This window comes from Lissotriton vulgaris, chromosome 9 (assembly GCF_964263255.1).
Source record: "Lissotriton vulgaris chromosome 9, aLisVul1.2, whole genome shotgun sequence".
Classification (NCBI taxonomy): domain Eukaryota; kingdom Metazoa; phylum Chordata; class Amphibia; order Caudata; family Salamandridae; genus Lissotriton; species Lissotriton vulgaris.
In genome coordinates, this window is record NC_141697.1 from 136,872,720 (window position 1) to 136,885,520 (window position 12,801).

At 46.4% G+C, this 12,801-nt stretch overlaps 1 protein-coding gene across 1 annotated transcript in view; it reads left to right on the plus strand.

Moving 5' to 3' along the window:
• Positions 1 to 537: 537 nt before the first annotated feature.
• The window catches only part of LOC147689727 (carbohydrate sulfotransferase 9-like), a 64,862-nt gene continuing 52,598 nt past the window's right edge, over positions 538 to 12,801 (plus strand). The window contains exon 1 of the mRNA XM_086936585.1: positions 538 to 685. Coding sequence (XP_086792711.1) covers positions 583 to 685 — 103 coding nt within the window. The 5' untranslated portion in view covers positions 538 to 582. The remainder of the gene's footprint in view (positions 686 to 12,801) is intronic.

Here is a 12,801-nt window from a genome sequence, read left to right on the forward strand (position 1 = left end):
CATTTTGTGATCAGAGACTATACTCAAGTTTCTTGCATTGTGCCGAAAAGGTGGGTTCTTCCAGTGAGTCTGGCAATTTGAACGGGAGGTCCATGTTACCAAAGATTAGGACATCAGTTTTAGATCTGGTAAGGTAAACATTACTTAATCTTATCCAACCTTGAATGGAGATGAGGCATGAGGTGATGTTGTTCTTTTAATGGCTCCCTTGCAGTCTGACCAGGATAAGGTCCTCATCAGCATAACTTTGGAATGAATGAGTTTATTATTGTAGTCATAAGTTTGAAAACAATGATTTGCAATGGAAAAGCCCTTCACTGGCAACAAGGTAGCCTGATGACATGGCGCTAGGTAGCAACATGGAGCTAAGTGGCAACCCTATGTCCATGCCAGGTTTACTTAACCAGTATCCTGATGTCATAAGCGCATGATATAACTCTGACCCTCAAAATATCTAGTAAAATGTATTATAAAGACTAACATTAAAGAGATAATATATTTTTTAATTCTTATTGTCTTTTTTCAATCCACATTTTCAGAAAAGTATTTTACCCGTCATCATTCAGTTCCAACAAACAAACAATGAGGAGAGCACGATGGAAATGGCTCTTTCTTATCATCCCTTCATCTGCACTACTGGGACTTCTTCCTGTGCTCCAGACGTCATGGTATACCTGGGACATAAGTAAGTAGCTAAAAACCTCAGTGACTCTGGCTTTTCATCTTGTTGAATGATCATTCTCTGTTTATTGGTTCCATGCCAAGTATCTTCTTTTCCCTCTTCTTCTGGGGTTCCACCGTGTTCTTCTGTCTTGGTTCTTCTGTACGCCCTTCTCTATATTTGCCTAGCATTGTAATTCACTTGTTGGGTTTGAAGTACTTTATTTGCCTATGCCACCCATATCATGTTCTCATGCAAACATCCAATCATCCTCTAGTAACCTTTACATTTTATAATGGGTTGTCTTTTTACCAGTAGTGGGTCAAGCTAACCAGCTTGCCTGACCAAATACTGTGAGGTATTTTGAAAACCAGTGATGTTTCTCAGAGCAGGGTAGTATCCAGGCTGGAGTCCCCTCAACAGAAGCACAACAATATGTGATCTTCCTGCATCAGGCTCTCACAGTCACTCTAAACACTGATCAGGAGAGAAACAAAAGCCTAGCCTCATCTAAAGGACCCTTCTAATTCTGAACAACAGAGACTGCAGTATGAGAAAGCAATATCACCTCCAAAGTGTGCACAGGAACAGGTCACCGGCTTCCAAAATAGAACAGTACTTTCACTCACACACACAATGCATGTACATCACAGGATACATAAGCATAGGTACACGCATAGCATTCACAAGAGATGTTAGCATTAGTATATGGGTTAGCACCTAGAAGCAGAACTAAACATGAGTGGACCTGATATCCTTCACTACAGTAACACAGATAAACAGGTCTAGACACAACTACTGATTCACAAAACACAGTGGACTGCCACAACCACTCTACATGCTAATACTCTGATAAGAATGGTAGTCCACTGTCAGCCAAATGATGATACTTTTCCTGCACCCCTCCTGGTCCAGGACAGGTCCAGAAGTTCACTCCTGTCAAGGGCCAAGCCAAAGACTTCATGTACACACTCCAGGGCCAAATAAAAAAAAACTAGGGTACCAGATACTCGCAGTCAGGCACTACTGGCAGAGGAACCCAACTGTACATTATGCAAGGGCTCTCCCCATTGCGAAACAGTCAGAACCATGGCAGTTCAGCATTAAGGGTGGGCGGAGCTCACGAAGTTCTACTCTGCGGAATTCCACAGAGTGATCTAAAAACTCAGTGAAATTCCGCCCATTTCCTTTGTATTATGGTACTTTAGTTTTGCAAAGACCCGTCTGTACCTGTCCCAGCTCCATTTGTCCCGCCCACCGTAGCTGCTGAATGTACTGAGGTAATACAAAATAAAACAGATTTTGCACATTACTATGCAGTTGTATTTGTCCATCTACCTTACTTTCACTATGCACTGTAATGTTATGTTATGTTATGTTATTTTTTGATTTCTATAGCGCACGGCTACTCCATTGGAGTGTCCCGGCGCTTTTTATTGGCAGCTTGTAAGCATAAAGACATAACACAGTGGGATAAAAGAAAAACAACAAAACAAAGGAGGGAGCATGCTAAGGGGCAAAGAGCCAAGTTTTAAGGCCCTTTCTAAAGGTCAGCAAATTAGAAGTGCTACGTAGAGCCAATGGCAAAGCATTCCAAAGCTGCAAAGCCTTCAGCTTGAAAGAGCGACCCCCTACGTGGGCCCTCTTTACTCGAGGGACTACCGCAAGGAAGAGAGATTCGGATTGCAGAGATCGGGCCGGGCGATAAAAGGTAAGCCTCCGTTGCAGATATTTCGCGCCCGAGGCATAAAGAGCCTTATGAGCCAGCGTCAATGCCTTGAAAACTATCCGCTTCCAGATAGGCAGCCAATGAAGCGACTGCAAAAGGCCGGACACTCTGGCTCGCCTGTGAAGGACGAAGACAGCCCGAGCAGCCAAATTCTGCACCACTTGAAGGCACTGTAGTAGATACTCCGGTAGGCCCAGATATAGGACGATGGAATAGTCCAATCTGGAGCCAATTAAGGCCTGCACAGTGATCCTCCTGTGCTCTTCTGAAAGCAAAGGAAGAAACTTCTGGAGCATCTTCAGGAGGCCAAAACATGTTCCCGTAAGACCGAGTATCTGAGATCTCAACGTCAGACCATTGTCGATCTTAATTCCCAGATTTTTTGCCTGCTGGGAGGAATGTGCAGGAGGAAACATATTAATTGGCCACCATTCCTTCCAATCAGGATCAGAAGTACAACCGAAGAAGAGTACCTCGGACTTATCTGAGTTGCATTTGAGGCTGTTCAGCTGGAACAATTTGAAAACAGCCCCAAGGCACTCACGAATACTCTCTCCGTCAAACTCCTCTTCTTTCCCACACGTTAAGAGGAGCTGGGTATCATCGGCATAGGATACTATCTGGGCCCCCAAGGACTCCGCCAGTGCCGCCAATGGAGTCATAAAGATGAGTCGGACTCAGCACAGAGCCCTGCGGGACTCCGACTCCCAAAGGCGGCATCACGGCAGAGCTTGAGGAGGCCCAGACCGTTTGTCGACTTCCCGCTAAGAATTATCTAAACCAGCTGAACACCGTCCCCCTCAGACCGATCTCATGAAGTCTGACGAGGAGACCCTCGTGGGGGACGGTGTCAAAGGCCGCCGACAAATCAAGCATGACAAGCATAGCTTTACCTCCTGAATCCAGTACTTCCTTAATGGCTTCAGACACCTCCAAAAGCGCCGTCTCGGTGCTTAAATTGGGGCGGAAGCCAGATTGAGTGGGATGAAGCAGATCGTTGGTTTCCAAAAAGCCAGAGAGCACGATATGCACCTGCTTCTCCACAATTTTAGCCAGCGCAGGAAGGAGAGAGATTGGCCTATAATTGGCCAACGCCTCAGGGTCTAGGCCAGGCTTCTTGAGGAGGGGGATCACCATCGCCTGCTTCCAAGCCTGCGGGACCACCCCCTCACACAAAGAGAGATTCAAGAGTGGATTTGCCAAAGGATTTACCACCGCCGCCATTTTCGCCAAAAATTTGGCAGGGCATGGGTCAAGAGGTGACCCAGATTTAAGATTGGCCATAAGTGCCAATGACGACGCAGCTGAAATAGGCGGAAAATCGACCAAGATGGACTCCACGGGAGCCGATGGAACTGGCCCTTCCATGAAGCTGGGGCACGCTTCAACCATCCTTGAGGGAAAGGAGTCCTGAATCAACTTTATCTTAGCCGTGAAGAAGTTGGCAAGAGCAGAAACCCACGACTCGGTGGGCGCGGCCTGGGTTAAATTAGACCGTGGAGTCGTAAACTCCCTCACAATGGTGAAAATCTCCTTGCAGGAATTGGAGACAGCCTCTATCCTCCTGGCAAAATAACCCTTTTTCTCAAGGAGGATATCGCGATGGTATGTTTTAATCGCGGTCCTATAAACCAGCCTCGCCGCCAGGTCATAATGTTAGCACCACGCCCTCTCAGCCACCTTGCACTGCCGGCGAGAAGCTGACAGTGCTTCCCTAAACCAAGGGGCAGAAACCCGCTTCGATGTTGCTCGGGGTGTCCTCACAGGGGCTAGATCATCTAGCCTGTCCGTCAGCCACGCCTGCAGAGACTCCAGGTCCCTTTCCAAGTCACCCGAAAGGGGGCAGGGATGATCAAGAGAAGCCTGAGCTAGCATCTCTGGGGTCACCCGATGGAATGCCCTCGAACCTAGTCCCTGCTGTCTAAGGATAGTACTAGAGGGTTTCTCAGAGCCTGGCACATAAAATCTGGCCAATCTGTGATCAGACCAGAGCACCAGTAGAAGTTCTAGCCCCTCTAAGGGGAGCGTCGAAAAGGCCTGATTCAGGGTGTGGCCCCTATCGTGTGTTGGACCGGAGAGGTAAGGGACAAGGCCAAGGGGGCCATAATATCGATCAATTTAATTGCCTCAGGGCCCTTTCCATCATCCATATGAAAGTTGAAATCTCCAGCCAACACACAATGTTCCGCTCTTAAGGCCAGCATCGAGATAGCTCACTGCAGCTCCTCGAAGAAGGATCCAGCCGGTCCAGGGGAACTATAGACCAACAGCCCTTTAAGAGCTTGATGGGAGGCCAGTGCGATAGAGAAGGCTAGGGATTCCGAACCTGTAATAGCATCCATAGGTATAATGGAACAGGCGGCAAGTTTATTCACTACAAGTGCCACACCTCCACCCCTCCCCTCCAACCTATCTTGCCTGAAAATATTATAATCAGGAGGAATTGCTGTGGCGATATCAGGATTGGACAAATCCCCTAGCCATGTCTCTGTCAACATCAGACAAAGAGGTTTTTCCGTAACAATGAGATCAAAGATCTCCTGAGCATGTCTGGGCACAGATCTGATATTTAAAAGCAGGCAGAGATGCTTCACATTGCCCACTACCCTATTCAGTTGGATAGTCGGGACATTACCTGGTGTCCAGCCACAGGCCGGGCAGTGCCTCTTACCCCTAAAACGCCCTGGAAAAACGAAATGACAAGTGCCAGATACCTTTTGCAAGGAGCGCAGCTCCAATGACGAATAACATACCATCCTAATAGCACCACTCTTAATCCTACAAAGCCGACCCCACCCGCCGCTCCAACGCCTCCAAGACACTGACGGGCGCAGACGGGCAGGACTCTGGCAAGACTCCGGCACAGCGAGGGCGCACCCGCTGCGCGATCCCGCTGTGTGCAGAGGACTGGTTTAAGTAGGGCCGCCAGGTGAGGTGAGAACCGCCCCACTAGGACGCTCAATATGGCGCTGGGAAAGCGTCACTACCCCTCCCAAGATGGCGCCCAAACAATGATCGAGGCTGAGCTCCCAAAGCCCCCAGAACCGGGCCCGCTAAGCAGCGGTGAGCAAACCAATTATGTGCAAGTGAGGGGACAGCTACCCCTCTAAAAACAGGGGCAAATAGAAACAAAAATAAAATAAATGGAAAAACTGGTAATTAAAAACAAGCGCGCTTCGAACACAGCGCTAAATGCAGTGCCAAGCAGGACGAATGAAACCTGGTAGGGCAGAACAACAGAACAGACCGCCTTAAGTAGGGCCACCAGGTGAGGTGAGAACCGCCCCACTAGGACGCTCAATATGGCGCTGGGAAAGCGTCACTACCCCTCCCAAGATGGCGCCCAAACAATGATCGAGGCTGAGCTCCCAAAACCCCAAGAACCAGGCCCGCTAAGCAGCGGTGAGCAAACCAATTATGTGCAAGTGAGGGGACAGATACCCCACTAAAAACAGGGGCAAATAGAAACAAAAATAAAATAAATGGAAAAACGGGTAATTAAAAACAAGCGGGCTTTGAACACAGCTCTAAATGCAGTGCCAAGCTGCCAAGCAGGATGAATGAAACCTGGTAGGGCAGAACAACAGAACAGACCGCCTTAAGTAGGGCCGCCAGGTGAGGTGAGAACCGCCCCACTAGGACGCTCAATAAGGCGCTGGGAAAGCGTCACTACCCCTCCCAAGATGGCGCCCAAACAATGATCGAGGCTGAGCTCCCACAACCCCCAGAACCGGGCCCGCTAAGCAGCGGTGAGCAAACCAATTATGTGCAAGTGAGGGGATAGCTACCCCACTAAAAACAGGGGCAAATAGAAACAAAAATAAAATAAATGGAAAAACGGGTAATTAAAAACAAGCGCGCTTCGAACACAGCGCTAAATGCAGTGCCAAGCTGCCAAGCAGGATGAATTAAACCTGGTAGGTAGTTGCTTCCAACTGCGGCATTTGTGCCAGTTATACAGGCTTTTGTGTACCTACTCAAATCGTAGCCAGGCAGCGCAGTACATGGTAATTGAGGGACATTCTCAGAGTCAGAACCAGCAATCATTAATAAGAAAAAACTTACCGGAATCTACACGTGAACCACCCTGGAGATATTCATGTCTTCACATCTGTGGTGTCTGTCTGCACGAGGCTCCAAGTGCAGAGACCGCCATCATGAAACATGCATTCTCGGGAAGGTGGCCAAGCTGAAGATACTGGTGGACTGATTGAAAGCCAGTGAGGTCTCTGAATCCACTTCTGGGAGCCTGCTGCAGTGAAGGCCGATGTCTCCTCCGCATGCAAGAGGTTTTCAATTTTAGGACTACACACTCAGATTCACTCCAGCCAGACCCCACCACACCCAGCACTGAACAATTTGCAGAGCAGAACTCCGCGCTTCATGTACATACACATCATCGGGAAGCGGCACGCCAAGTGTAGTATGATGAACAGTCAAGTAGAATCCAGTAGAAGATGTTTCCAAGATGTTTATTAGATAATTAGGTATATAAATTACGAACCCCACCAGGAGCAGCCTGTATCATGCTCAGCCCCTTCAGCAACTGACCTAACTCTCTCACTAACGTTCTGAATACTAACATTCTAAACTACAATCAAAATGCTGAGCATCATATTACATCTCCCTCCTTTACAAAGAAAAGGGAGAAATAAATAAGGCAAGTTATAATGCAACATATTACAACATCTCCCTCAGATAAATTGAAAAGAGAGAACATGCTAGGCAAGGTACAATGAAAATTGGAAACAAGCGAAAGCGTCAAGAGACTAATAGAGAAAAATAAAAATAGAAGGACAGAAGAGAAAATAGAACAACAGGGCAGACAGAAAGCACAAAAGACAACACACTCTCGCATCAACTATATCACACAAAAGAGTACACACACTCCCTCACTTCAACAACAAAAAAAACTAGATACACAGTCCATGAAAACTGGCCAGGCTGATACGAATAGTGTAAAGAGTGCAGAAAGAAGAGAAAAATGAACAACAAATACGGTACTGAGATTTTGAGAAAAAATGTGCTAAAAGACACATGACACAGTGTACGACATGAGACTGTGAACAGATGTGTACACAGATGTCCACACGAATGTGGGACAACCCACATGCAACAGTAATAGATGTGGAGAAAGACCACATAGATGTGGAGAATGACCACATAGAACAGTAAAACTGTGAAGTGGAGAAAGACCACTTGGGTGTGGAGAACGACCACATAGAACAGTAAAACTGTGAAGTGGAGAAAGACCACTTGGGTGTGGAGAATGACCACATAGAACAGTAAAACTGTGAAGTGGAGAAAGACCACTTGGGTATGGAGAACGACCACATGAAACATTAAGGTTTTCCTCAAACATGTTGGAAAGAAAACAGTGAACAAATGTGGAGAATGACCACATAGAAGAATAAAATCCTCCTCAAAACATGTTGGAAAACTATGAACAAATGTGGAGAAAGACCACATGAATGTGGAGAATGACCACATAAAATATTAAGATGCTCCTCAAAACATGTTTGAAAATTATGAACAAATTTGGAAAATGACCACATGGCGTGCTCCCCAATGACACTGACAGCAGACTCACGTCATAGAGGAGGATGGCGTTGGCATGGAAAGCAGGTGAGGTGGCATGCGCTGAATGCGTGCGCTCGGTGAGGAGCTCGAGCGCGTTTTGAATGTGGCAAGGAGATTAAACTGCCAAATGAAAGTTTGTTGAAAATAATAAAAACAAATAAAATGTCAGCGCAATGTGCCGTGCCACCGTGGGTGTGAAAACACAAAAGAGAGAACTCAGATAAAACGCTGCATATAAGATGGGCTCACCTGCGGTGTGATTATCCAGGTACTGTACTCTACCTTTAAGTCCGATACCAAACCTGTGGACTGTAGGCTGCCAGCAGTGAACAAAACGTACTTAGTCTGCGACAAAAAAAAACTTTGAGTATTATGAAGAGCAGGCAAGGCGGCTAAACACACGATACAGCTGACAGATCCGTAGTTCTGGGCGATCTATGTCACGGAACACGGATGAAGGCAGACTAGCATGAAGGCAACATAAACACAGCTGTCCGAGAAATGAGCAATTTACCGATGGCACAATTAAAGTTGAGGGCGAACGATGACAGGTCACGTACTTCACTTGTAGCACTGCTAACACTTGTACTTCGGTTAAAGGTCACCCATTCGCCTTTCCTTCCCCGAACTGGTTCAGTGTGGGCGATCGATGTGTAATCTGCTCTGCAACAGGAACGTGTCCACACTCACCGGTCAGGTAAAAGCTTGATACAGCAGGTGTTCAAAGGCAGCAGTCAAAGGTAGAAGGAAAACCAAACAGCGACTGGCACATATAAGTAGAGGGCGACCGATGGTCGGTCACTAGTGGGGCTCTCGGTACCAATAGAGTGAGGTAGTGTGGCTCACTGGTTAGAGGTGGCAGACCCGAGAACAGAGGACGGCCCGGGACCAGGGTTCGATTCCCGGCGCGGCAGGTTTCTGGACCAGGGTCAGTGGACTCGATAATTCTCTCGCCTCGGTGCCCACTCTGATCAGCGATCACACTCGGCAACTCTGGGCATTAGCTTGCCTCATCTTCACTAACGGCCCCACCAGACCGCCGGGGATGCCTGGTCTCACCCTGGAGATACCCATTAAGGGACCATCTCTCAGGGAAGCCAGGAAGGGTTTCGCAGCGGTCGAAGCGCGGAGATACTCCCCCGGGAGTGATTCTAGCGCTATATAAACACGCAAATTAAATTAAATACGCTTGAACTGCTTAGTAAAAGGGTTTCTTCTCTATTTAGATCCTTTTCTTTTAAGTTTCTTTCTTTTCGTTCTGTTTCATTTTTCTCCTTTTGAAAGTCTTTAAAATTAACGTGGAGGTATACCCCACTCCTGGTACCAAATGTAGTATGATGAACAATCAAGTAGAATCCAGTAGAAGATGTTTCCAAGATGTTTATTAGATAATTAAGTATATAAATTACAAACCCCACCAGGAGCAGCCTGTATCATGCTCAGCCCCTTCAGCAACTGACCTAACTCTCTCACTAACGTTCTGAATACTAACATTCTAAACTACAATCACAATGCTGAGCATCATATTACACCAAGCTACTGTCACTGCCTCCTTTCTGGGCTGGGAGGATAATCCCTTCAGCTGATAGCCTTCAGTATCAGCGTTTTAATACAAGTCCTGAGTGCCGCGGACGAGGAAGATACCTGCTGGGAAGACCAGAAGCTTGAGGTGGGCAAACTGGGCACCGGTAAACTCCGCTATGCCGCAGTGGGCAGAGTTTTTGTCGAATTCCGCATTTTAACCAAAGTGCGGAGTGGGAAAAGCTCTGTAAACTCCACCAACGGAGTGGAAGTATACCGCCATTTTATTCAGCATCCTCACACCATACCACAAGATGCACATGTAGTCCATTTTTAGCAATTTGAATACACACCAATTATTTGATCTAAACCAGTTAGAAGCACAGTTCAGCTTGCTGCTCATATTTCATAAAATGTATTAAAACGCAATGACTCTACTACGATCTTCAAGTCATTTGAGCTTTTTAATGCAGGCATAATTTTGTTGTTAGTAACTGATTGACTTGTGTAGAATAATGCCTCTTTTTGCATGATCACCCACAGTTTTTCAGACTGATGCTGCTGGTTTTGTTAATCTGTGTACTGGAACTATGCTAAACAGGTACTAGTGCATGTACCCTGGCCCCTAAAACATGTTGAAATTGGCTACACTAATAGGCATGTTTTACATATCTATACGTCCCTGGTATATGGTACAACAATTATCCAGGGACAGAAAGTTAAATGTCACTAGTGAACTGCACCACATGTTGTACCACCACTAAACTCACAGTGCAAAAAATGACTGGAGGCCTACCACCAGTAAAATACCTGTATAGGTTTAAACAGAAAATCAACCTATTAAAAGAATCCCTTTTTACAAGCCTAAACCCTCATTTTAAAATATATTAAGTAACCCCTAAGATAGCCTTAAATGACCATAAAGCAGGATGCAAGATATTTCTAAATAGGACATGCAAATGTTTAATGTTAAACCAGTCTTTGCAGTGACGATGCCCTAAAAGCTATTTTCACTGTAGCAGGGTAAGCTGTTCCCTAGGAAAGCATTGGGATGATTTTTGATTTCTTAAAGTTAATCCAGTCTAGGAACCAGATAAATGTTCATTCTAGGACTTTTAAAAATACTTATCACAAATCCAATTCATTGGAAAGTCAGATTTGTGACAAATATTTTACAAAAGGTACTTTAAAATAGTTACATTTAGCCTGACTAAAGCCTCTAGAAGCCCAATTGCTTGGGCTTCAAACTGTCACCAAGGAGCTTGATTAGGTGAGTGTAGTAATCAGGAATGCAAAAGTTGGCTTCTCCAAGAATCTTCTTTATTAAGTGTACATCTTCATATCTTCATAACCTCCAGCACAATACAATACCAACAACATTTCCTAGAACATAAGCAAACCTACATTCCAATGACATCACAATGCCTTGGTACAGTCCTACATTACAGTGCATTCCCACACTTCTCCCCCCGCAGAAAACAAGAAAGGTTACCAGTGCAAGACGATTAGTTTGCCAGAGCAGGAAAAGAATATCCAATTGGAAAGAATATAAATAATAGCAGCACCATAACAACACTGAGACACCAACAAGAAAGGTAAATTGAACATTAAATATAAGATTTGACCTTACACAAATTTACCACACTCCATTCCCTTCCATCATCCAATTTGGCCACAGAATTAGACTCTGTTGGAAATGGCCCTTTTTGCAGGTTTATCCCCAAACGTTTTGCTTCTTCCTCCTTTGTTTTTTTCCTGACCTGTGGTTGTTGCCAATAGGACTCTGGGCACTTTACCACTACTGATCAGTGCTAAAGTGCATATGCTCTCTGTGTAAATTGTTATTGTGATTGGTTACCCATGATTGGATTATTTGTTTTACCAGTAGGTCCCTAGTAAAGTGCACTGAGTGTGCCAGGGCTGGTGATTCAAATGCTACTAGTGGGCCTGCAGCACTGATTTGTCAACCACATGAGTTGCCCTAAAATGGTGCGTCTGGCCTGCCACAGCAGTGCCTGTGCACAGTTTGTTGACTGCCATGTTGACCTGGCCAGTGCCCCCATTTGCCAGGCCTTACCCTTCCCTGGTCTTACACATTGGACACCCCTATGGTCGGCCCAGGGTACCCCCCTGGGCAGGGTGCACTGTATGTGAAAGGTAGGACATGTACTAGTGTGGGTAACATGTCCTGATAGCGAAATACTGTCAATTTCGTTTTTCACTATTGAAAGGTTATCTTGCCCATAGGACAGAAGGGGGAATGCTGTGTAACATGTTTACCTGCATATCTTCCCATAGGAGCGAGATAAAAAATTGGAGTCTGGTATCCCTAAACTCAGAATTTAATAACACATCTTTTAGTTAAGATGTTTTTTAAATACTGTGTTTGAAAATAGCACTTTTAGAAAGTGGCTATTTTCTTGTTCAACTTTTTTTTTTATTAACTTTATACTTTATTGCATATACAATTGGCACACAGCTTATGCAGCCTACAACCCTGAGGCCGGCAGCAGACTACACCATCACAGCACTTCAACCCATGGTGAGTTTACACAGCCTGCATGCCAGCATCCCGGGGGCCTGCGGCAACGAGGGCTAAGAACATGAATGCATAATACCTTAATGTCCGAAGGCGGACCACAACCATCACTCCCTGGTGTTATGTAGTGTGTCCATGATGTGCGTGTCACCACCGGCCTCGCCGATGTTGGTGCTCAGATACGATGGAACCTTCGAGTGTGTAGGCCAGAAGTTAGCGTACCTTAAAGAAAACTGTACAAACCCCCCCTTAACCAAACACCCGCTCCCTCCCCAGTAGAACCCTCCCACCCAAAGTGTGCCAGACTCCTCAGCGTGTGTCACGATGGACGTGTCGTCCGTGCGCCTGATGTATCAGTCCTAGTGGTCCACCCAACAGTATGAGCTCAGAGTAGGACCCAGGCCCCAGTTTACACCACCCCCTCCCGGCATCATGCCCCCGCTCACTTACAGGTCAGGCTCCCCCTGTACAGCAACGGGCCCCCTGCAGGACGGACCCCCCCCCTATATGCCCGCAGCCTCCTCAATCAAGCGCGCTATCGCACTCCAGGTGCCCTGTCTCCTCTTCCCGAGCATCACCTTCCTCTGCGTCCTCTGGGTCAGTTTCCGGGTCTGTGTCATCTTTAGCATCCAGATAGGCCCTATACAGCCCCCAGAAGTTCTTGGGGCGACTCTTGGGGGGAAGCAGTTCGCTATAAGCCATCGACTGCTTATTGCAGTACAGCAGATCAGATTCCCATCTCTTCTTCGTCTGAAGGGGCCCTCTCATCCA